The following is a 27,037-nucleotide window of genomic DNA, read 5'->3' as shown; positions in this document are numbered from 1 at the left end:
GTCCTGGGTCTTCCCCGAGGCCTCCTCCCAGCTGGACGTGCCTGGAACACCTCCCTAGGGAGGCGCCCAGGGGGCATCCTTATTAGATGCCCGAACCACCTCAACTGGCTCCTTTCAACCTAATCTAAACCATTCACACCCCATTTACACACCCATGCGCAGCACAGGGAGCAATTCAGGGGTTCAGTGTCTTTCCCAAGGACACTTCGACATGCTGACTGGGGGAGCTGAGGATCAAACCGCCGATCTCCTCGAATGGAGGACGACCCACTCTACCACTGAGCCACAGCTGCCCCATGCTTGGTTTTACTGCATTCATGTATGTGTTTTTTCACAAGGTCTTCAAGTGGTTTGATATCTTCTGAAGATCTTCATCTCTATTTTTAAATAGTCAAAAGTCAAGTAAACAGTCATTTGTATTCAGAAAGAAAAAGTGAGAGAAATATTAGGATTCTGTAAAAGATGCAGCTTCTTCTTGGCTGCGGTATAATCCTTTGCAACACAGTCATGAACATTACCTACTATGGAAAAGACAGAAATCTTACCACCAGTCATCTTGGTCATTACTTTTGTCATAACCACCCCACACGCAAAATGTCCAGTGTCAACTCATTAAAAGTGTAAGTTTGGACAGAGTGGGAGAGGCGGTTCAGATGCTGGGCGTGAAGCTGCAGAGTGGGTGTGAAAGTCTAAGTTATGCCAGTTATGGGGGTTGTAATCACCATGTAACTATAGTTTCATTATTTTCTAGTGCTTTTTGTAGTCCAACTTATGATAAAAATAAGGTTTAAAAAAATGTCTTTGCTTAGTCAGATATATTTATTTTAATTTAATTTACAAATAATAATGCAAAGATACAAAGACAGAAGCCTTCACGCAAGAAAAATACATCATGTACAGTTCAAACAGAAGCGTATTTCATCTTTAATATAGCCCACATTTACAGCCAACTTGGATTCTTTTGGTCCGATTTGACAGTTATAATAGAAAACACACAATTTGAAGAACAAGGTTTGAACCAATCATTTTTAAAGGGTTCGCTCGAAAAAAGTACCAACTTGCCAAGCTGTGCTGCAGAATGCTAGATTTTGCATATTCTATGAGCATAATGTTTCCTGTTGCTGCGGGTGTACTATAGAAGCATAGTGCACCCTCTTCACGGCAGTAAAATGCATGTCTGGAATAGTATCACTGTACTCATAAACAAAATACATTGTATAACAATTTAGCTGCCATTGTATGAGGCGTGAACCAGCAGCAGGCTGTCCTCAAACGTGTGTAACCCAGTGAGTGACAGTACACGACTACGACTCTGTTTCATCTTCCTGATTCAGTTTGTTTCAACATGTTGTGTCACAAAGTCAATCTGCATATATCTTTCTATCTATATCTTTATATATATTATATATATACTGTACAGTATTTGTATCTCTGTCTTACTGTAGGTCTATGTTATCTCCCAGACTCTAGTATATAGTAATATTCACTGTGTTTGATAGCAGATTTATAAAACAAGGAAAACCTACATACTTGATTTTAAAGCAAAATACAATATGTCAAGATATTTTCTGAGATATTTTGAAATTCAGCATCATGCAGAAAAGAGTTTCCCCAGGTAATTGATAGGATATGTCAGTCGCATTTCTTAAAGTCATTTCTGTATTAATGTTCAACGTAAACAATGCATTGATACGTTCATAGTTTCTATAGGAAATCATTCTTACCCCAATACAATATTTTGTAAAACAAACAAAGAGACAGGCTGTGTTTCAACAGTTAAAATGTAAATGTAAGAGTATTCTCTAATTTATGGCTGTTCTGAACTTTGGCTCTCTGATTCAACTGTTGATTTAACACTAAAATAGAGATGAATAATCAGAGCTGATGACATATTTACTATCAAACTAAATTCAATCAAATCTAAATCGTACCTATTCCGTTGAAAAACAACAACTTCTGAGAGCGTGTAGCTGCTCATAGCAATAGGAAAGGGAATTTCTGCAGAATAAAAGTCTTTAAATTAAATAACAAAGTGCTTTCAGGGCCTTGAAATGTAGTATTATAGACAGAGTATTGAAATAACATTACTGTTTCATCTAATTATCAAAATAACTTTGCTGTTCTAAATTACAAGTGGTTCGTATGTAGTCTGTTATTCCAGATAAAGTATATAACAAACATTTTTTTATGGAGAGAAAAACAAACACTGCTCTGTAAACTCTTGTCTCTGTAAACACTGGTGTAGTACCAATGGATACCTGAACGTAGATGCATAAAAAGGTGGCAGTAACAGGCGACGCATTAGTCAGAGCTATCTACAGGAGCAATAACATAAGTTCAAAGAAATACCAAAACCGAAAATGGACCTACAAAGATGTCAGGCTCACTATAAAGTCTGCAGCACAGTATTCTCAGTGCATTTTCTCACTTTGACATCATATCACATAAAGCACGAAAAACATTGTGCCTACCGTACAGCGATATATAAAGCTAGTCTAGATTTGCCATGACATAATCATATTCTGCAGGTGCTGCACAGAAAATAAGCACATACTGTATATCGCAGTGTAAAACATAATACCAACAACAGCTTCTACATGTGCATAAAAGGCTGATTACCATATTCCCGATGCTTTTAGGCTTCACTTAGCAGATACATTACGCTGAGTTAAAGAGAGACAATATTACCAAACAAGAAAAACAAACACTTCAACAAACAAAGCTGACACCACCCTTCAAAGGAAACAAAACCCAAGCCGTAAAGGGGAAAGCATGTCCACATATTCATGCAGTCACAACATTAATCATATAGAAGGGGAAAAGCAACAAAAAACAAAACTGCATCAAAATTCAGAAACATGATGCATACAAAACATGAAGTGTCTTTTTTTTTTTTAAAGGAAAGAAAATCTTCAAGCTCAACAACTTAAATTTAACTGATTCGATCGACATTTGTCAGAAAATTTTTGATTTGCATTACGTGAGAATAATGGTGGAATATGCTGGCACAAGAGGACTTTGACACACGACAACTAGCTACAGAATAGCCTTTTCATATTCATGAGAAATGTCTAGTGTCCTAGAAATGAACTCATATGCATTTTATGGGCATTTTAATAACAGTTATACCTGGACTGAATTACAATATAAAATCCATAAAATACCTTTCAGGGACTGGTTGATCCTATCTGGCACAATATTGTGATAATATGCAAATTTCAAATGTACTCGTCTGAGGATTCATACCATACTGTACCTGTATCTTTAGATAGTTTAATGATAAACTACTCATTTGCTAATTAGTGATTAATTAAACACATTCTTCTAGTTGATTTAGTTCTACTTTCTCAAACCTGCTTTAAAAAGCAGAAAGAGCTGCAGCACAGGAACATGACTGATCACCACTCTCCCAAAATACAAATGTTTTTCAAAATTTAGGAAACACTGTAACAGTAGACAGCTAACAAAATACTCACTGATTAAGTAAAAACAGCTCTTTTAAATATACCATCTGTATATGACTTTTCAAAAATAATTATAATTTAATTTAGCTTTTTTTCATATTTCTTTTTTTTTTTTTTTTTAACAAGAAGGCAATTTTTAAGACCAAAGACAGGGCAAACAGGTCCAGTGCACATAACAGTCACAGGGGAGTGCTTGGTGAATAAACTCTCATAAATCAGTGTTTTAAATGAATGCATAAAGTGCAACATGAGAGATGGGGCGTGGTTATAAGTGGAGAGGATTTTTTTGAAGCACAAATGCACAAAGCCATATAAATGCAGAACCAAAGCCCAGAGAGACACAAAACAAATCAATGAAGGGCACAGACAACACGTGCACGATGAGGAAACACTGTAGTGCCAAGGAAACAAAAGAAAGTGATACATGAAACCTAAAAACAGTACGCCACATGTCCTTTGCAGGGAGAAAAAATAACAGGCCAAACGTATTTGGTCCTACAGCACATACAAGGCGAGAAATGAGAGGCAATGAGAATGACAAAATGGCTACAACACAACTGTACAGATGTGACCTAAATACATTCTCATTGCATCAACAATGCTGTTCTAGTATAGAGGCAGTTCAATTGTCTGGAAAAATATATATATTTCAACTACACTGAGGTCACATCTTTGGGAGAGTTTCTACTGTATGACACACACACACAGACACTGAGTATTGTTTTTTCTCTACACTGTACTAGTCTGAAAGGAAAAATGCAAAGAGCTTCAAAAGTATAAAAGAAATATAACATGGCACCATCACTGTGCATTCTATAAGAACCTTGCACATTGGCTTCCTTTTCATTTTATCTGTTTCTTTTTACAGTCCTAAATCAATCGCTGTAGTTTTGCATAGATACCATTACGCAAAATCTAATCACATTCTGTACATGTAAAATATAAAAAGAAACAAGCCTGTAAACATCTATTTCACAACAAAGGACTCATTTTTCTATTTAGATTTGACTGATGAATGAAAAATGCAACGGTAGTGACAATGGATGAAGTAATGGACAAAGATCAGCCCACCCTAAAAATACAACTACAGTAATGCAACTGTGAATGATGTAGGCCAAACCATCTGTAAAACAGTAAAAATGACTTGACAATTACATTTCTTTTTCTCATTTACATAATAGTCATATTTGCATGGAAACCAAAATGTCAAGCTATTAAGGCAAAACAAGTATGCACAGTGATTTTGATTTCATGCATAACTGATAACTGCTATTTACTATGGTAAAATCAAAGTTTTGCATCTCCTTAAAAAATCCTTTAGGTGGCAAATAATGACTCATTGTCACTCGAGACTTCAGAGGGAATTTGGGAAAAAATCCAACCAGGTCTGACTTTGGCTTCTAAGACAAACTACACAGGGATTAGCAGTCAATTAACACCCAAAATAAATGTACCAGCCAGTTTAGCACAGAGGGAGGTTAAACTCGACAGGTGTTTCCTCTGAGTCATCAAGCTACTCTGGGGTGTGACAGGTACACTGTAGATTGTTGAGGGTTTGTTCTGCACACATGGTTCAGTCAGTCACTGAAGGAGTAGAAGAGACCAGCGTCCTTCTGCACTCATGTTATTTTCATCAAGCTGCCTCAAATGAAAACTAAGCATCTGAATAATTGAATGTGTCAACTGTAAAACAGTAGTGACAGAACCATAAACATCACTCATATCATGACTTGAGTGTAATCAGTCGTAAACCATTTTTCCGGTTTTCAAGGTTTCCAGTCTTCAAAAACATTTCGATGCAGCTTTTAAAAGCTCTCTCGTGGGGTTTGATTGGGTTGGTTGGTGTGGGTTCGATGCTCTGCCCTGACGAGGTCTCGACCAGCACACTCTAGAAATCCGCTCCTCTCGGTTTTTTTTATCCTCTCAGGTGAGAACCCCCTGCTCCCCCGGGGGCAGCAGCATTCATACACCTGTGCGTGAGCATGTGGTGCTGCGGTTAGAGCCGGTCGAGGCGAAACGCGTCCTCTGTTGCGGGGTCAGCAAGGACCATGTCTGGGTCATTGAGCATGTGCAGGCCGTCAAGCGTCAGTGGGTCGATTTTCAGATCGTCCAGTGGGAACGGGGAGTCGACATCGAAGCTGACGTCTGTGGACAGCGAGCCAGTCAGGTCCTTGGGCAGGCTGGGAGGAGACTCTCCGCTCACTGAGTAGACAACAAGACAGCAAATTAAAAAATATATTATTATTATTGTTATTATACTTATCTCTGTGAGGACAAAACATGAAGGACAGCAACAAGAAACAGAATATTGATAAGCCTGAGTTGGGATTTGATTGGAAAAATCCAGGTTTATTGCTGTAACTGCCAAACCTGGACGACATGGCCAAAATCTTCTATCCTGATATAGGTCAACGATATATATCACGATATAGCACGTTCTCTGGTAATTCAATTAAAAAAAATGTCTATATGAAATAACCATAATCCTATTTTTGTATACCCCTGTGTGAAATAAATTGTAACAAATGAAAAGCATTAATTCATTTTACTTTAAACTTTAGTGCAAAATATAAACTTTTCTATGAAATTTGAGTTAGTAATGGCTTGTTATTATCAATTTAGATCAAATAATTGTCTATCATTATATCACAATATTCGATTTAATCACAAAGCGATTCAATTGAAAGATGATCAATTATCATACTGAATTACCACCCAGTCCTATTGCTCACCAGTAAATTTAGAGTTTGCACTGTCACATCCATTTATAAATTACCTTCAGTTATTACACAGCTTTGTTGAACACTTGACTCTGATTGGTCAATTATGGCATTCTAGCCGACCGCTGCTATGAATAATGGGCCGTTGCTATGGACCCAGTTCTGATCATAGACCCTGGGGGACCATTTTTAAATCAATATTTGAGCTACTTACTCAATATTTTTTACAAATGACTGAGTAAGTAGCCAGAATAATGTAAAGTGAACTTCCTTAAATAAATATATTATTCGCCTATAACATGAGTTAACAACAATACCAGGCAATTTGAATCATGTGGGGTGTACCAGTGCAATCTAATGTATTATAACAGCCTAGAAATAAATCATATCTTATAAGGTCATAGTCAGAGAAACTGACACTATATCAAGACACACACGCAAACATTAATAGTAAATTCTTGGGGGATTTTGAAAATCTCTACAAATGTTTTTCACACAAGCAGCAGTGTCACACCGTTCTCTACAAGCCTCGTGCTGTAGGACTTAAGTGAGCTACATGATATGTGGGAGCAGCACCTGTGAGAATGATGTTGGGGATGTTGCCATGGCTACTGTAGCCCAGCTGCTGCGAGTCCTGAAGGTTGCAATGGCCGCCAGTCAAACCCATCATAAGTGCCTGGGAGTAGTTGAGGGTGGAGGTCTGGTTATACAGGCTGTCAGAGCTGATGGGGGTTTCAATCATGTTGAACTGCTCCAGCTGACAAGCACAGTTGAAGGAAACGTCAGTGCACTGTCGCTGCTGTATCTCACATGTAAAAGCTCCACAGCCAAAGCAGGCTGAGAGCAGAAGTAAACATGGACATATAGGCTTTAGTCTGACACAGACAGAGAGTCTGTACCTGCTGGGAGAGAGCACTGGCCTGAATGGACGGGAGCTGCTGGTCATAGAAGTCTCCAAACACGCTGCCCAGTATGGAGTTATGCTGCAACAACAAACAGGCCAAATATATTTATATAGACTCTGGTAAAAAAAGAAAAACAACAACTCCTAGTGCGGACCATCAACTCTGAACATACTACATCCAGGTTGTAGAAGTTAAACATTTAACATAAAATGTGGACTATGAGTAAGACAGCAGCAACAACACTTGAACAACACAGAGCTTAAATATCACCTCACAACATCTGGAAACAAAATGCTTTGGGTTGAGTTTTCTAATTCAGCCTTTTTATGTCTGTAATGCCTCCAGGCTTCTGTATGTGTATGATACAATATTATATATACTGTAGAGAGGAGAAGGCTGTGCATTCATTAAAGATTCAGAAACAACTTCTTCATTCTCAATGAATGTTTAAAGCACGACACAGACACCAAACATGAGGAATTTGTAGCCTGCTGTTTCAATATTAATCATTCCCTTTAGTATTTGCAAAACATTGCTGCATTTACAAAGTGTGTTGTGATGCCCAGGCATAGCAGGCATAAATCCACCATCACAAGAAATAATGCATCAATATTTCATAGAGATCTACTTACAAGACACCCAAATGTCCCTTTGGCAGCATTTTCCCATCTCAAGAACAGTTAAATGCTGCATGGAATTATTAAAAACCTGCATGATGGCTAAGTAGAAGCCAAATTTCCTATCTTGCAATGTTAAGGAAAGTGAAAAAACGGTATCCGCCCTGCAATTCAGTTCTTCCTTGGTCCTGGCTACACCCTTCCACCAAGTGTCAGGAAAACCAGGCAAGTAGTTTTTTTCGTACTCCTGCCGACAGACAGACGAACAAACCAAACAGAAAAAACATACCCTCCTTGGCAGAGGCAGTAATAAATGACTGAAACAAATAAATAAATAAATAAATAAATAAATAAGGGACAAGATTTAAGTGAATAATAATCATTCCATATTAACTTGTACCATCATCCCAAAGGTCAGGATACACTAAATACTAACCACCAAATGTCAAAAATCAGCTAAAGATAAGAACAGGGACGCCTTACTTTGAAAAGGCAACTCCCTCCATATGAGCTTCCTCTGCTCCTCTTCTGGCCTTGGGGTTTTAATTAACACGAACCAAATGGAGTGAAATTCACATGAAATAAAGGGAATCTTTGAAAATATAATCCCCTTTGTGACTTTATCTCCCTTCACTGACTCATCGAAGAGCTAGTTCTCTTCAAGTTCCTCATTTGAATGCCCTCATTGAACCAGGGACAGAAATTCTCTTATTTCATCGAGGCCTCTTAATGTATAAGTAATTGGATCATATTCTCAGTCCGTGATCCTCCTAGTTCAAAACCAAATTATCTGTGTGTGCTGCAGATGTCCCCACAGGGCAGAGCAGCATAATGGAGCACACAGCCTGTGCGTTGCAGTTTAGCCCGTGGATAACCACAGTACTACAAGTGAGCCGCTACAGCTCAGGACTGAGCTGAGTAGGTTAAGTAAACAGTGGGACAATCATGTAAAAGAAAAGAAAATGCTTCACACATTTCTCTTTCTCTGAATCTCCCATACACACACGCACACGCACACGCACACGCACACGCACACGTAACATTTACAATTCAGTAGAAGCAAAAGCTGATTTAAAATGCTATCTTTAGTAACTCTTTAGTTGAGCACTGAATCTAAAACTTCACATAGTATATATTTAAACATGTAATATATTTAGGGAGTGTTTTCCAAAAACAAAACTTAACAAGTTACAGTATCACTGTCAGGTTTTCAAGTCTGTCGAGTCTGACACAGATGAACAACCCTTATCTATGTTTACCTTGGGTGTGTTTAGTTGAAAATAAAGCACCACCCTGCAAGCAAGGTTCAGTTTGTTGAGATTCAACCATGGAAATGATTAAAAAGCATTTAAAAAACAACACTTTGAGGGGTTAAGATTACCATCTTCCCCTCCATGCTACCTTAACCTTAAATCCCCATGCTGGCTAACCACAATAAACACAAAACTCTGATGAACATTAAAAAACAAACTCCGGCACAAAGTCTTATATAACAAGACTGGGGAGGAAACAGTGGAGATGCAACGCAAATACCACAAAAGCAGCAGAGAAGGAAGGTCAGGGACACAGCTACATAACAACACATTAATGACACTGAGTGTTTAAAGAGACTGGGGGTCAGATCTGGGCAAAACAGGGACTGATTGATATCTATAATATCTGTTACTGTTATAATAAGACTTTGTCAAAAAATATTTTAAAATACAATTTTTCGTTTTTATTCCTTATCTTCAAAAATGTTCAGCACTCCTGCCCTTTGTCATGTCACAGCATGAAAACCACAGGTGTAGTTAATAACAATATCCGTATATTTCCTGCTGTGACAAGTTAAAATGTCAGCTGAGAAAAAGGTCAGCATATTGATATCGGAAAATCCTCCGTCCTTTTTGCCCCCCCCCCCCTTCCATATTTATAGAAGCAAGTAAGTAGTTGAATAAATAACTATTAAATAGCCTGTTTTGATTTGTCTTTCTCAAGTGCTTTAAATAAACTGACGTACTTTTCTTTGCCCAGATCTTCTAATCAACACAATACAAGCAGCTGTATGGGGGCAGCCACAGAGCCCTACTCGGCAACGATAACCACAGGACTACAAAGCAGGGGCCGGTGATGTTCATACAGAGCGAGTCAGCAGCTCACTGGTTCACACGCCCTTACTTGAGGCGAGCCTCCGGGTGAGAAGCCTTGATTGGAGACGGGTGAGGTTGGAGACTGATTGGCAGAGGATCCAACCCTACTGCGGTACTGTTGGAGGGAGGAGGTTAGTTAGTGGCGTCTTTGTGTGTCCATATGGTCATTTTGGAGCTTTGCTTTACGTATATCTGGTGCTTGTATTATTGTAAATTAATATACAGTTTACGTTTTGCTAGCATCAGTTTAGCTGGAGGTCCTAAAAAGCAGGTACCCTGACTGTACCTGCTAAAATATTAAGATATTGATTCACTGTTCTGAATGGTTGTAACCCAGCATACCAATGCTGAAATACAACTAAAATAGTTACAGTAGTGAACACTGCGTACCACATGTCATATCAATGCATTAATAATACTGAAAAAGATATGTGAGAAACAGAGAAAACTGCAGGGGATTAATTAGGAAAGGAAAAATGTTGCCAGGAATCCAAGCTAAGCGAGTGAATACTGTAAAACTGGAGGATCAGAGAAAGCTGACTCTCATATCTGCTCATCCAACAAAATGAAAAAAAGAATATTTGCACACATGCAAGTAAAACAACTATTTCTATTATAATCACCATATCAACTTGACTTAAGCAACACACGACCATACAGTACCTACAGAAAGCAAAATATCAAACTTACAATAATAGTAAATAACAGATAAACTGTCAAGTCACAAAGATTAGGGGTGTATCAAACAAGACTCATAATCTTTTAACACTTGAAAAGCCAACACGAGAGTCCAAACCTCCACATTCATAATCTATTAATGGATAGATAAGATATCAAAATATTGGTAGCAGCGTGAAATGGAGAAGTGATAAAGCAGTTCAAGGTCTCTCGATAGTGGTATAAACTAGTGCAATGATCTTTTCTGGAGTAAACCTATTTGAACTCGCAAGAAAGTGAAAGAAGTACTTTCCATTTTCTTGCTGTAACTGTGTTTGCATAGAAATGGAGGCAAATATCTGCAGGTGAGTTTCGTATTTGCGGTTAAATGAACAGAAAGTTCGATCGAAGCTGTTTTTTTTCGCTGTGTCTCCTCAAAGAGTTTCACTTGACCCCACACTGTAATAACTGACCAAGAGAATGTAGGTAATTTCATGTCTGCAGTTATCCAAACGCACTCCCACTGCAGCAGCAGAAGAGCAGTGAGAGCCAAGATCTGCGGACAAGCGCAGTGCCTTACCAAAGCATTTAGATCCCTTGATGTTTAGCATATTTTGTTGTGCTTTAAAGCGATTCTTATCTTTCTGGCATTTTTACACTTTTCTCTTGTAATCTTAAAATGATCCTAATAAGTGTATAGCACACTAAAATGTAAAAGAAATCCAGCAGGTGTTGAAACTCATCAATATTTAATTCTCATATATTTCTGATAAAAGTCTGACCAATCACTTTATTCGGTGTGAATAAAATGATTCGCCGAGCTTCCTGCCTCTCATCCGTCGCTCCGTTTCACTGGCGTTGCGCATGCTGCTTTCAAGTGTCAAGGAAAGTCCAACGTTTCGGACCTCCAACTGGGCAAAGTGCACTGAAATACCTCTCAAAGTGAACCTTCTACTAGCAAATTCAGGGTAGGTAGATCATCCCCAAATTCGCAAGTAGGAGGTTCCACTTTGGCATTCCAGTGCATATTGCCAATTTGGAGGTCCGAAACTTTGGACTTCCCTTGACACTTGAAAGCAGCATGAGCAACGCAAGTAAAAGGGAGCTTCAGAGGTCAAGCAGGGGGAAGAGGGTGGGACTTTTGAGGGAAGCGCTCAGTGCTCTAACTGACACATGCAAGAAAGGTAAGAATTGCTTTAAGTTAAGTAACTCTGGAGTTTTTGTCTCTGTTCTGTGCAAAAATAAAATTCTAAGACTATGAATAAAAAATGAAGCACAATTGCACTGTACTATTTAATTTTGACGCTAAAGGGGGATTGGTATTTTTCAACCTGGAGCATATTTGCCCATGTATTTCTGGGCTGCAAACAGGGCACATCTTCTAAAAGTGCTTGTTTTTACCAATGAAAGGCTCAGAGGAGAAGAAATTCTACCAAAGCAGATTGTCCTCAAGAAAACTGCTGTTTCAAGAGTAGAGGTGAGCTAATGCTATTAAGTAAAGTCACTTTGTTGACCTGCATCAGTAGCTACACACCAAAGCATGGCAGGATTACTTCTCCATCTTTCCTAAACGTAGTCAGATACTTACAATAACAATCTGATCATCATCATCCAAAATTCCCCTTTAATGATTGCTGTACAATGTGCACAATGTCAAAGTGTCTGATTACTTTGACAAAGCAGTGGGTTTCATTGCGACCAACACATTGGTGCCGTGTGGACACATTTCCAGGAACAAAATGAGAATCAGTCAGGAAGAACCCGCCTTCACTGATGTGATGCGGACAGACACTGCTCACCGTGTTCATGTCCATGGTCATGTTGGTTTGTTGGGACGTCTGGTTGTCTGATGTGGAGCAGGAGTTCACGGAGGACTGTAGCTGGACCAGACCTGTCTGCTGGAAAATAAAGAGTGGGGTCATAAATTGATACAGACATCATGTTGTTATCAAGTATCACTTTATAGTTTTAATATCGGCTTATCACAGATGAAGTGTGTTAGTATCTGCTTTGATAGTATGTTATGTCAAACCAACATTATTACGTATATTAGGCCTTAGACCTTACAGCTGATTTTCAAGTAGTCGTATCTTCAAACTTTACTGTTATCGTATGTTTTTTTAACGTCATTGTTGACAGTAATGGTCAATGTCTGTATATGTGTTTAATAAATAGGTTTGTTGTTGTTGTTTACATCAGGGTCCGTACACTTTTTGCAAGGTCAAATTCAAGCACATTTCAAGCAATTTCAAGGTCAATTTTCAAGCTTTTCCAACACCTTACAGTTATGGTAAATTACATATTTCTTTGAATACATATAGATAATGAAAATGATTATTTCATCTTTAATTTTTCCATTAAAATCACGTTAAAAGAGATGGTATTACGCTATAAACACCAAAAAAGTTTCGTAACACCAGAAGGATAAGAGATGAAAGTATATTTCTATTCTATAGCTATTTGTTGTGAAAGAAATGTGGATACAATTTCAAGCATTGTCAAGTACTTCCAAAATTCAAATTCAAGCACTTTTCAAACCATGATAACATCACATTTAAATTGAAGAATGGCTTTCAATGTTTTGCAATAAACAGCAGTGAATGGTGAAATCATGCTTTCCAATGTAACCACAGTGTAGTTGGACAAAATAAAAAATTTGATTCGTTGAGTGGAATAGTTATGATGGACTGAGTGCTGGAGGGAAACTCACTTGCTGGCCCTGGTGGGTCTGGGACGACAGCTGCTGGCTGAAGAAGGCATACTGGGACAGCTGCTGCTCAAGGTTCATGGCGTTAATGGCCGCCTGTGGGGACCACAGCAACATATAAGGCACGAGATTCCTTTGCTTTGTGGGAAATTGTGGGCAGTTGTTCCTGCACAGTTGAATGATTTCCCCTTTATAAGCTATAAATCAATCGATTACTTTAAACCTACATAATAAAAATTGACTAGTTTTTTAAACCACAAACATGACCTTGTAACCCTAACACAACAAAAGGTTGATGTGAATCACCGGGCATTGTCTAAAATAAGTGAAATCCAATATTCAATAATCAATTAAGCTTGCATGATTGGTTTTCTTGAGAAAGCCGAGGTCATGGCAGAGAGCGAGGCGGTACCTGAGAGAGAGTGAGAGGTGGAGAGGTTGGGGAGAGCTGCAGGTTCTGGTGCTGGTGGGAGTCTCCCGTATTCAGGATGAGAGGAACCATGTCGTCCTGCCCAGACTGTATTTCCATGGTTACTGTGGGCTGAGAGGTGTTCACTCCTACCCAGTACAAAGAAAAATAGTTCTTTAAAAGCACAGAGTCATAGAAATATTGGCACCAGAGAGTGCTGAATGTTGACACAAAAACTCGTTAATATCCTGCACATAAACTATGGGAAAACCTAATTATGTACACATTTTTAATATAGTTTTCTAGGTTAAATGTGAGAAGACCTCTGTCGATGGTGTTACCCTGCGTGTTAGCCAGGTTCTGTGTGCTGTTGGAGGAGCTGAACGAGGCGGCCACTAAATCGTCAGAGTCGAGCGGGATGGGCAGCGGAGGAGGAAACTGGATGTTGGTCAGGTCAGGAAGAGAACCACCAGTGTTGTGGACTGCTGGTTTTAGTGAAATGGTTAACTGCTGGTCTGGGGACGGGAATATGCTGCAGAAAACAGACGGGTGCAGTGAAATCTTTGGCAACGAAGTTAATCCACTCAGCTGGCTGATGTCACTGACAAAATGAAGAAGCAGAAACCAACTGAGTATGAAATGCAAATTATTGAGCAACACTTGAAGAATGTTTTCCAATACAAAAAACTCCAGGGATATTTGGACGTCATGCATTTGTACAGTTGTACTTCTGCAAATGCTTTGGCTCCACACTTTATTACTTTGGAAGAGTAAATGAAAATGATTTAATTACAGTCAGATGGCTTCAATTTAAATCTATGTTGTATTCATACTTGTTCATTCAACCGCCAGGACTGAAAAATAAAGCCACGGCGGAAGTGCCAAATACTGCAGTTCCTCAAATGGCCACTTGAGACTGCCTCTAAAAACCATTCATGACAAGTGTACGGGAGGTGAGTTTTTACATAACTCGCCAGTTTAGATTATATTAAGGCTTAAAGTTCTGCATAATCAAGGGCTGCACTCTTGGGTCACAGGTGGGTGCCGTCACAGGTGGTGAGCAGAGACTGTGGGCTTCATTTGGCCTGCCTAAGCTCCACCCACGCTCCACCTCTTTGCCCATTTTTGATAAGCAGGGATTTAGGCGATGACAGCCAAGATGATGACAAGAGGCGCCCACTTTGAGCTTTCTTTTGGATCATCAGAAACTTATGGGTGACGTTAGGGCTGGCCATTAATATGTTTTTTTATCATCTTTCAATGATATCGTATCGTGTTAAAATCATATATGGAGGTATTGTGATGTGACGTTTTAGAATAATTCTGAAAATCTAGTTTATATTTTGCAATAAAGTTCTTAATAAAATAATAACATATTCACACAGGAGTATAAAATAGGTTTTACCACGTGGTTAAGTACCAGATAACAAGCTATATCATGACATATTGTTATCAAGATATGAATATATCGGGATAGATGATTTTGGCCATATCGCACCGCCCTATGGCCAAATTTTATTCAGCCTATGGAGTAAATATGCACTTAATTTGAAGCTGCCTGTGTGTGCTCAAATACCATTTTCACTTCACTTTCCAAGATTAGGACATCACAGGAAAACCAGTAAAATACTCACTTGATCCCTGGAACTTTGCAGAGCTTGGACCTTGAAATGTTCTATAGAGAAAAACAATAATTTACTAGAGTATTGCAAAGACCACAGATTATAGCTGATTAAAAAAACATTTATGTAAGTATGGAAGTTCCACCTTTTTGCATTCCCAGTCCTGGTTTTGTCCGTCTTCATCGTCCTCTTGTTTAATTGCTTCGGCTCCTGGGACAGTGAGAAGGAGAACTGAAGAGATTTGAGAAACAACAACAACAAATCCCCTTAGTCTCTGTCCAGTCTGTTTGAGCTTATAATAATCACACATATCCACAGTTAATATGAAGTGATATTGAAATGCAAAAGAAAAAACAAAAAGGAGAAAAGAAGAAAAAGGAAGTTAAAAGATAAATAAAACTTGAATACTGATTGGCATAGATAGGCAAAACCAAACACTGTCTCCAAGGAGATATATACAAATTCAGACAAAGTCATGTGCGATATGACGGTACGTATTGTGATGGTAGAAATGTGTCGAACCGTTCTGTTAATATTGTTTTCACTGCCGGAGCCATTCTCATGTGATCTTGCCTCACGCGGTAACATGATTTGAACAGACATGGAAGCAAATGGCTGTAAATACAGAGTAGGTGGAGGAGGAGGAGGAGGCATCCAAACCTTTTAAAAAACAACTTAAAAATGTTATTCTCATTTGTACTGAAGCCATAGTTACATGATCACCAGACATTTGCACACAACAGTTTATTTCGACAGTGTTGTGTCACTTTTTTTCCAAATGAAATATGAGTAAATCCTGTATACTCTTCCTATTACTCCGTCTGAAGTCAGGCTGGTATTTATTTGCACTTGTTACTTTTAAAATATGTAACACTTGAAATGAATTGTTCTCAGGAGCTTTAAAGCTTCCATTTTGAAAGAATTTTAGTTTTACTGTTTTGAGTCTTTTGTTTTGTCTCATGTGAGGAAGCTGTTTTTGTTTCTACGGAAGTTTCAAATAAAAAAAAGAAAATAATCAAAGTGAAAAAATACAGTGTAGTTATTTTAAGCCATTTCAAAAATTGCAGAACAGTTACTGTATCTTGATATACATATACCATCGTGCTAAAAGATTTTGGCTATACCGCCCACTCCTGAATAAAAGTGCTCCTGAGATGGAAATTACTGGCTGACTGAGCTTCTGCCGCTGTGTTGCTGAGCATATTCTTTTATATCCTGACTTAACAACTTTAAAATGAAGACGTACCTCTTTTTGGCTGAAACTCCTGTGATCCTCCAATGAAAGAGGCCTGCTGGGCCGGAGTTAACGTGCTCTGGTGTAGTGCCGAGTCAGAGTTTGTCCTGCAGCACAAGAATTTAAATAATAATAATAATCACACAGAGCATTATATAGTAAAATCTAATAAACAAATACTTTCTGTTGAAAAGCAGAGAGAAATGACTCACGACTCAACTACGGTGTGCAGCACATAAAAACAATTATTATTTTATATGAGTACAAGATTTAAACCAGGTCTAAACCGACAATTATCAAAACAATCTATTCATGCTGACAGATTTTTAAAGCTCTTGTAGTTCGCAATGTGCAGGTGTCACAACTATAAAGTATCAAATATGTATGATTTTTAACACAAGTATCCAGAACAGTGATACTCAATTTACAGCCTGCGGGCCAGATTAGGCTGCGTTTTTCTAATTCACCATGAAATGAATTGATAAATACATTTTCTGTACTTTACATGTAAATAAGATGCTAGAGCACATTAAAAAGAATCAAAATAGTCTTGTGTTGTGTTTCTAATTGGTCTTATATCGATCTGACTCTTCATATTCTTTCATCTAGGAAATAACACAATGTAAAAAGTGCAAAGCAGAGCGGTACAAGTCATAATTATAAGGGGAGGCTGTGTGAAGGCTTTATTATGATCCTAATTTAAAGAGTAAACACTGAGATATGCAGTGTCATGCAGGGACGGTGTTTGATACTTAGAGGCTGTCTTACCTCCTCCAGCTGGTGTCAGGTGGTGGTGACAGATATACTGAACCATATGGGCAGCTGTCAATGTGAGATCGCAAGTTGAGAAAATAGAGCTGGAGGTCTTGGCACATTCAATGCATGAGCTTCACATATCACAGTCTGACATCGGTCGGGTTTTAATCTGCAATACTCACTGGCTCATTGCAACAGGGTTCCTACATATTTTCCACTTCAAATTTCCAGACTTCTCAGAGGATTTTTCAGTAAATATCAAACATCTGAATGCCATATGTTAGATGCTTATGTCAATAAATGGTTTTAAAATGCAACTTTTAACACGTTTGTTAAATTCTGACCATGTATACCATTATGTTGCCAAGTCATTTCAAGACACTTTAACATATGTATTGTAGCTCATATAAGTGAATGAACTCCAAACCAAGACAAACGCACAGCATTTTATTCAAATAAAATGATTAGGGAGTGAAATAAATAACTGTACAGTAGGGGCGGACAATTAACCAGGACCTCTTTGCTTCAGTAGCTTTAGATGGAGTAAACATACTTGTAAATAAATACAATAGTAACAAATAAAAATAAATCATGAATAAAGTGTAGACGACACGTTTGGAAAGAAATTCAATAAATGGGAATCGCAGTCGCACGGTAACCATGGTAACCCGACACCATTCTACAGCCACCTTGATTAGTTTCATATCATCTACAGGTCGGCTGTGTTGCGTTAGTAAGCTTGTTTAGATTTGTACATATTAATATATTTGATTTTAGAAAGTGAGATAATAGTCAGGAAACAAGACAAACTTTTTTTCAAACTCTTTTCCCTTTTTCCAGACGGATCCAGACCTGGAAATTACTCAAATTAACTTCTATACTTCTCCATACTGCCTAGGAACCCTGTTGTAAATGCTGCCTATTACAAACACAATCATAATTTGGCTTTAATTCATTACAGGCCGAAGTCATTTACAAGCATGCAAAAAACAAGGTGAGTGATTCTGCAACCATAGAAACTGTAACATCCATGAGCTACATTTAGGAATGTGTGTATCCGCACTAAAGGAACAACACATAGTGTCTAAAGTTTTATCTTCATGAGCCTGTGAATATTCAAATTTGTCCAGGTCAGAAATTTAAGTCCCCAAAGAAATTTAAGTGGCCAACTGCTCCAAATGTCTGCTGTGGAATAACTGGATCTCCACACCAGACATTTGGACCAGTCCCAGCCTGGACCAGTCCCAGCCTGGTCAGATATGTAAATAAACTGGTGAAGCCTCTTGGATGAGAGGTGAAACGTCTTCCTAAACAAACAACCAAGTCCAGTTGCTTTTGACTGAAATTACTTTGGGGAAAAGTCTTCATATTTCTGACCTCTTTCTCGTCTTTTTTGCACAGCGATCCTATGTGATTAAATGTCGATCGATGCAGAATTTAATGAAGGCCGAAGTGTTACTGAAAAAATCAAAATATTACCTCTTTTTCAATGTAATGCGAATTACACTCAGAACCAGATCAATCTAATGTAACACAATGCAATTTCCACGTGATATAGCGGACATTTTTAAGTCATTTTTGTCAAATATGTGTTTTTGAAGCTGTATTTTGTGGTTCTGCACTGCATTATGTTAATTCGCGTTTACATGGGTGGAGAAAATATTTAAATATAACAAGATGCAATTCAGTGGCACTACAAACTACAGTGGGCTTTTAGCAATAACAGGGAACTACAATGCAACATTTTAGACCAACACCTATGTCAAACTAATGTTAGGGGGGGACAACTTTATTATTCTCACTCATAGATTGAGAGACACTATCAGAGGTCTTATCAACCAGACAACTTACACCGGTCTGGGTATAGGTTATTTAGCCGTTTTACCTCAGTATGTACATAAACAGCATAATAGACAGACGGTGTTAAAGGATATCTGGCGTCCGTGTTTGTCAATGGAGAGGGGTTTTTGGTGGGGTGACGTGATGCGGCTCCGGTCCCGGTAGACTCTGTCCACCAGCCCGTGGTGTCGCGTTGATCTGTTCGTGTCCAACCCTGAATTCTGACAAACAAAGACGGAAAAATATTGCATTATCTGATCAAACTTTAACTGCATTACAAGACCCAGGACTAGGTGGAGATATTATATCTCCACACTGGCCTGGGAACGCCTCAGGATCCCCCAGTTAGAGCTGGTTAATGTGGCCCAGGAAAGGGAAGTTTGCGGTCCCCTGCTAAAGCTGCTGCCCCGCGACCCGACCCCGGATAAGCGGTTGAAGATGAGATGAGACATTACAGTTCCAATTCACCTTTTTTGTGCAAGGGTTTCTCTCATCAGTCCACTGTATCAAACAACTAAATCCTTTCATAAGCTTTGAACTCAATCATTTAAATAAATCATGCAGTTGTTCATGTAGCCTAGTAGGGATGCCACGATGCAGATACTGTGATTGTTGTCAGAGGAAATATTACGGTTTCTATGATTATTAATCAGGAAATTTACTATTCGACATTTAAACCTACTTTATTTTGAAAGCACAAGGTTCAACATCTACTCACAGAACTGGAGTTACAACCAGGTAGTTACTACATTTCCCTGGAAGATTCAGAAAGGTACACAGTAACATGTCGTGAACTACTCCAGCTGATTTTAAACTGTTTTGTTTCACCTTAATTATGTTAAATCGCTAGTTGTTTTTTTTACCTTGATTTGAGCACAAAGGGATGGAAGATGATCTCCAAGATATTGGATCATATTCAAAGTATTTGACCTCTTTGCACTCACTTTTAGACGGCACACTTTTAAAAATTGGATGTCCACCGTGTCTGACATAGGTTGTTGAGAGGGAAGGGGGGATTCATGTTGTTGTTTTTTGTTTGTTTTTGTTTCTGTTCTTTTTCACTTTAAAGCAGACACTGTACGGCTGTAATGTTTTTTCTTGTGTACTGTAAAAAATATATATATATTCTTCTACAACAACTCCCTGGTAATTTTCTTGATAAACAGGCTCCTATATTAATGATTTAAAGCGTTTTTTTGTGTTTATCAGTCTGAAATGTCAGTTCCCTCTGATCTTTTTACAGATTTCTTCTGAACTCTTTCACAAACAAAACAAACGGGTGCACACACACAAGTTACGTGAGTCGCAAGATTTGATTTCACAGGACAACAATGCAGGAATCAGGACTACATAGATATCATAGCTTCAACAATTCTTGAAACTGTGACATTATGTAACCGCGGTTAAACCTGACATCCCTTTAGCCTAGCCCAAGTTACACTGTCCTTGGCCCAATGAGATGCATGTAGAACAGGGATGAAAGCGCAAATAAAAAATGACTATAGGAAAAATTGGTAAATGCCTGTGAAACTCAAAATGAAGATCTGGGAGGTGCCTGTTTCAGTCTGTTCTCACACGTTTCTTGAAGTATTTTCTTGAGTAATAATTGCATGGGCCATCATTCATCAGCTGATTCATGGAGGAACTGAGCCTTGACAGGAAAACAATAGTGCTCACTCCCACCATCCTGTCCATAGAAAAGTACTTCCCCTACTTGAGTTTTGCTGAGTTGTAAATGAGAGGGTCTCATTTAACTTTCAGATTTAGCTTTCTGTTCACACAGCATCATATTTCTTCTACACAAGTAAAACAAAGACTCGCTAATGTCACAAAATGACTTATGTAAGAAGTTTGCCTCTTTCCACACATGAATGACACGTGCATTTACATGGCAGAGGAAACATAAAGACATATAGGAAAATGATCTCTGCCCTGGTGCGCTGCAGTTCTAGATGAACATTTCTGCCCGGAGCAAAGTTTAAGAAATTCCCTATGTTGGTGTTCAAGCTTCAAAACCTTTGAGTGCCTGGAACAAGATATTGTTTCGAGGCCATTCTGGGAGCAGCTTTCTCTCATATATACAGACTGACACAGTTGACAGCGTTGCAATACATTAAAAAATAAAAGTTAAATACAACTGTGAGTTAGTGTGGTTCCCAGCATTGGAAATAACGTGTGGGATGTCACTATTGATTTTCAACTGGCTCAACCACTATTTCCACAATTTGGGTTGGACATTACAGTAAAAAGGTGTAAACACAGGTGTGGACATTGTGCAAATACACGATCAAGGATGATAAAGCCTGCATTCTTTTTCTCAGATAAAAAGGCCTATAATTGTGATTACGCACAACCATCAAATGCTTCTCCTTTTCATTTACAGAATATCCATTATTACGTAACTTTGCAACCTTGTTATTTTTCTCACACACTTAATAACAACACATTTTGCGAACAGTTCCTTCCGTATTCAAAGCGACTACAGAACATGATTCAAAGTAAAAACGTGTTTCTATTAACTTCATTGTGGCTCCTTCCACAGAAATCACAATTTACTTTTGGTGTAACACATATCAATAATTCATGCATGGTTGATAGGTTGTAGCAGGAATATATGAAGTTAAAAGGTAATGGTTGAATTCTCTTTGTGCAGACTTTGGATACAGTGTGTATTAAAACATGTTATTTTGACATGGAGCTCTGTCGAGAAGAGTGTGGTCCACCATACTATAGGAGAAGAGACACCTACGTACTGTAGACTGTGGGTCGGTATATTTACTCTGCCTTCAGACATTTATTCTAAACAAAGTGCTCTTGTTGCTTACATATGTAAACAGTAAGAATGTTTCTTCCTGAGCAGAGTATTTATCCCTGCACACAAGGATCTCATTAACCAGCCAAATGTAAACATCTTTATAGAGCAGCATCAGGTTGAATAAATATTGCAGGATATTACTTAGCCACAGGGACGGGCACAATGAATATTAATTTATATGAAACAGCTGTGGATGATTAGTATAAACCCTGGTGCAGGTACAAATCCTGGTACAAATTAAATGTCCATTGGCTATTTCCATCTCCACGGTATTTCAACTCTTTCTGAAAAGATGCAAAATAATAAAGACAATACAAAAAATCTCTCACCTGAAAAGACATATCCATAGTGTTTCCAATCTGATTGACATTGGGCAAAGATCCTCCATAGAACTGCCCGCGGTTCGGTCCCAGCTGCAAGTACTGAGTTTTCTGCAACTGTAACTGGGAGCAGAACAACAGCAGGTAAGACAAGAGGCCATTGTGTGAACTTTACTAAAGGAATAAATAAGGCTGTTTCTCTGGCATCACGAGTTCAGGCTCCAGCGACAGAAAAACAATAAACAAACCTGAGGTCTAAAACAAGATGGAGTCAATACATCATTATTAATGACAGCAGAAAAATAAGTAAAGTAGACATTTATACACTTTTAAAGTAAGCCAACCATACAGTACGTATTTATAATTGTGTGATTGTGTTCTAATGAGTGAAATACTTAGCTCAGCTGAATTTCAATCTCAATGTGCAATATTAATATTTTCCTCTGTGCCTTGGTGGTATAAATTTAAAACTTTAAAAGAAATATTGTACATAAAGTTCCTGTTATTCCTCTATTTTATGCTTCCCTGTGTTTATATTGTTCATATTTTTCTATATTTTTCTACAATTTATTGTTTCTTATTGATGCTTCTTTTTATGTTTGCTATCCACTTTTGAAAGGAAATTTCCCCTTTGTGGGACTAATAAAGGCAAGGCAGCTTTATTTGTATAGCACTTTTCATACACAAGGCAGACTCAAAGTGCTTCATAGCACAACATGTCATGAATTAAAATGCATTACAGAAAGACAAAGAGAAAAGAAACATAGACAATAATAAAAGCAGTGCGGACGTTAAAAGTGCAAAGATTTAGCAGAAAGCTAAGGTGAACATAAAAGTTTTCAGTCTAGTTTTAAAGTGGTCAGAGTGGGTGAAAGTCTCACATCTTCAGGAAGTTTATTCCAGCTGCTTGTTACATAAAGACTGAAAGATGCTTTCCCTTGATTTGAGTTTACTCTGCGAACCACTAACAGATTCTGACAGACTCAGAGGATCTTAGTGATCTAGAAGGCTTATGTAGTGGGAGCATATCAGTGATATACTTCGGCCCTAGACCATGTAGTGATTTACATGTGAGCAGGAGGATTTTGAAATCAATTATCTGACATATAGGAAGTAATGTGTAATGTGCTCACATTAATAATATCTTTTCTTAACTGACAACAACACTGAAACCTGCAGCTCTATGTCAACTGAACATGTGACAAATATATTTTCAATTGTACTCAGTTGTGACAAAAATGTTTTGAAAATCTGATCGTCTAAATTGACGTCTCTGACCATTGTTTTGCATGTCGTTCTGATCGATTAAGTGAAGGCAAGCCTATGTCTATGCCTTGTTTTCAGTCTACTTAGCTGTTTAGCTAACTATGTAGAGGTTATTTTAAGACCTGTAAGACAATAAAGATATTCTATATACTACAAGTGTTTTGAACTTTCAGCATGCACAGCAACACAGTACAACGACACATCTGGTCGACATGCAAAAAAAGCAGGCTTCTACATGTGCAGCAGTCATCAGATCAGTGCAATGTGTATTTAATTACTTTTAAATGAGAAAAGATGATCAACTTTAGACGGAAGTAAAGCACGTCCGTGATCACTCTGCATTGACTTAATTTACATGTAGTTGTATTTAAAAAAGCGAACTCCTTAAAGCCTTAAAACAGCGTTTATTTCAAAAACAACATCCCGTTCCCTTTCCTATTAGAGAACCCATAACTAGTCAATTTAATTCTCTAATGCAAACCCACTGCTCACTGTTGGCAGGGCAGAAAATCTAATAACAATTACTCCGCCGGCATCACTGGTGAATTTTGATGAGCCTCCAACCTCAGGGTTCCTCTCTTTCACCACATTCATAACTTCTCTCTGTTGATAAAGGATTACTTATTCTTACATTTCAGGATCAGCAAGAGGACAAACCAAATCCTTTCAACAACAGCAAGACGTGTACAGAGAGACGAGAGACAGGGAGAGGATAAAGGGCGAGGGAGGGGACAGAGTGAAAATTATGAAACTGTGGCTCAGACAAGAGCTTCCTACCATTTGTCAATCCACTGCATGAAAATAAAATCTCTGGGATAACGCCGGCCTCAAATCGGGACAGGGAGGAAAGGCCTCTTCCCAACTTTCTACCCCTCTACTTCAGTTCAATTCAATTCAATTTTATTTATAGTGCCAAATCATACCAAAAGTTATCTCAGGACACTTTACAGAGTAGGTTAAGACCACACTCTATGACTAATTTATGATTTACAGAGACTTCCAGTCCCCTTGCTCGGATCACACCTTTGTCCAAACTCAGCCTTCATTGGAATTTAGCTACACACCTGTAAGGTTTTGTGACTGTATTTTGCACGGTCCTGGTGAAAAACAATATGACTGCAGAGAGACAGACACATAAACACCTGGCAAAATGCTCAAACCCGTCTCTATGGTAGTTCCGGCTACAGTAGGTGTGTGTCTCCAGGACCACAGAAAGACACACACAGACTCACAAGGTGAAAACAATACCAGCGTCCCTGTGGCTGCTGGTGAGAAACGCTCAAGTTCTCTGACTAAATAAATAGTAAAACAACATAACATAATAACATAACTCGGAAACAACTGAGTTGTGCGCATAAAATTTAAGAGATAAATTTCAATTTTTGCAAATTTAGAAGTCGTTAACCAGTAAAAAGAAATAATACACACATGTGTTAAAGCTTCATAAACAGGCCTTTCACACAGCAGAAAACACAGGTGTTACTAATGACATGGTATGCACAATGATACCCTGTAACCCAAAGTAGCTAAATGGAATCCAGCCATCATTCATTTTATTATTTACACCTGTGCTTTTCCTACTTTGACAAGTCAAAAAGACGTGTAGAGAAAGAGCTGTTTTTTTCTTTAAGACAGAGAAAAAAATTCTTAAAATAATGATTAATAATAATATTAATAATAATAATAATTATAATACATTTGATTTGTATAGCGCTTTTCAGGGTACTCAAAGACACTTTACATAGTGAAATAAAAAACAATACATTTAAAATAGGTGCATTTAAACAACAAGTGGGTTATAAGCGAGTACATTAAAACAAGTAGGCCACATTTAAGAAACAATTAAGTTAATTAAAATAATCCTGCAGCAACTTTTAATCACAGGACAACTGGCATGCATGCTGGTATTTCTTCTCCATATTGGCACAAGCACTGCAGTAGCTTTGCAGCGTTGTTACAGTCAGTCCACCCATCATGCTTTCACCCAGCAGCAGTCACTACTGAAGCCCTGCCTCCGAGAGGATTTATTCTGGAGGCCTGTGCTGTATGTGGCTTACATTTCCACATAATCTGATCTGCGAGCCCTCATCTTTGGTGTTAATATCTATCCGGTTGTAGTGAGTGCACACGGGCCTGAAGACCTGTCAGACAAGTTTACAAACCCACGGTGCATACACACACCTCACCATATATCACTACCTAACACACACACACTACGAGTGACTTAACATTACAACATATATTTCTATTAAAGCGGGTAACACCGTTCTTGTCTAATCTCTGAAAGCATGAGACGAGAGGAAAATAATCACTGCAGTTGAACGCGCGCTGTCAAATACGCATGCACGCCCCTTCGCTTTCCACTTGTGCGTGGGACAAAAAAAAAATGTAATAACTTTTTGGGACGAGGGTTTCCTGTCATTTATATCTACATTTACACCACTGTTGCCTGCTGCCTGCTTTGTTGTTTGTCGGTCGCGGGTGATAAAAAAGGAGCCGCAGCTGTCAGAAAGCGTCGTTTGTTATTGTTTACCTATGGAGCCCTGGCTGCGTGCCGCTCCGCGCTACAAATGCACATTTGACAGCTCGCTGAAAAAAACAAACGAAGAAGAGATGGGGAGGGTGAATAAAACAAGGAGCGGTGTCGTTACCCTCGCTGCCCGGGTAATGCTGAGGTCTTTCATCACTTCTTCAAACGCAGCTGTCTCCTCCGCCTGCTTCTGGGTGTGCAGAGCGATTTTCTCGCTGAATTTCCGCGGATTGTTCGAAGTCGCCATGTTTCGCTCTTCTTGCTCCGTTTTTTCCTTCAACGGTCAAGACACGCGGGCTGAGGACACTCCACTTCCGGTTGGAGGTAAGGCAAAAAAACACCAGAGTAAGAGCACTTTAACATTTCATTCATAAATGGACATTTGCCAAAGTGAAACCTCACTATATTATATATATATATATATATATATATATATATTATACTATATCAAGACAACATAACTTCATCAAAATAAAAAAATAAAAACATCAGGACTGTAAAATTGTACTCCCTATTTAATGTTTTCAATTTATTTATTTTAAATTATTTAATGACCCCTGGTATGCTTTATGTTATTTTTTTTTATTTTTTTTTATTGTGTGTTTTTTTGCTTTTCTATTTGTTTTACATTTCTGTATATTTTTATATATACTTATACATAAGTGATGTATTATTGTTTAGGTCTAAATACATTTAAAAAAACACACATTAGAAAAAAAAATGTCCTCATATGCACATGTAAATATCTTTTGGACTGATTTTCAGTTGGATCTTCTTTTTTAGTAAGTGGTTAAGATGAAGGATTTTTCACTATTGTCCTCACTAAAGGGACCCTGTAGCAGCAGCCTGAGGGAAAGAGCTGGACTGAGTTGTGGAGTGGGTGTTAGGGGTCGTGTAAGATAGTGTAGATACCTTCTATAGGCACCACAGATCACTTAACGCCAACACTATCAGACACAAAAACATTTTCATTCACCATGCCATATAAAACTTAACACCAGGAACAACCTGTGCAACAAACCAGAAAACCAAAGCATCCACTTTTCA

At 38.3% G+C, this 27,037-nt stretch overlaps 1 protein-coding gene across 4 annotated transcripts; it reads right to left on the bottom strand.

Annotated features, from left to right (window-relative positions):
* Window positions 1–873: 873 nt before the first annotated feature.
* On the bottom strand, window positions 874–26,244 carry crtc1a (CREB regulated transcription coactivator 1a). Of its 4 annotated transcripts, none has more exons than XM_083928335.1 (15): window positions 26,112–26,244; window positions 22,204–22,317; window positions 19,155–19,280; window positions 17,233–17,294; window positions 16,477–16,571; window positions 15,376–15,461; window positions 15,243–15,283; window positions 13,932–14,140; window positions 13,612–13,757; window positions 13,203–13,295; window positions 12,292–12,390; window positions 9,864–9,950; window positions 7,084–7,167; window positions 6,761–6,941; window positions 874–5,666 (listed from the first exon to the last, which is right to left on the bottom strand). In XM_083928335.1, the coding sequence occupies exons 1-15, from the start codon at window positions 26,235–26,237 to the stop codon at window positions 5,461–5,463; spliced, it is 1,755 nt and encodes a 584-aa protein (XP_083784461.1). In that variant the 5' UTR covers window positions 26,238–26,244; the 3' UTR covers window positions 874–5,460. The 4 variants fall into 4 exon arrangements, with proteins under 4 accessions (XP_083784461.1, XP_083784464.1, XP_083784462.1 ...); XM_083928338.1 differs by having other exon boundaries at window positions 13,950–14,140; XM_083928336.1 differs by lacking the exon at window positions 9,864–9,950.
* Between the last annotated feature and the right edge of the window lie 793 nt (window positions 26,245–27,037).

Source organism: Echiichthys vipera, assembly GCF_963691815.1.
Source record: "Echiichthys vipera genome assembly, chromosome: 15".
Classification (NCBI taxonomy): Eukaryota; Metazoa; Chordata; class Actinopteri; order Perciformes; family Trachinidae; genus Echiichthys; species Echiichthys vipera.
The sequence above is the reverse complement of the archived record's forward strand: the minus strand, read 5'-3'. Positions and strand labels throughout refer to the sequence as shown.

Bases quoted from the DNA above. Each gene is read 5' to 3' on its own strand.
- crtc1a (XM_083928335.1), bottom strand. From the start codon at position 26,237: ATGGCGACTTCGAACAATCCGCGGAAATTCAGCGAGAAAATCGCTCTG. The intron at 16,572-17,232 runs GTAAGACAGCCT...CTTGTGCTGCAG, and splicing joins CCTGACACCAGCTGGAGGAG to GACAAACTCTGACTCGGCAC. The intron at 5,667-6,760 runs GTGCTGCTCCCA...TTGTCTACTCAG, and splicing joins CCCCAACATCATTCTCACAG to TGAGCGGAGAGTCTCCTCCC.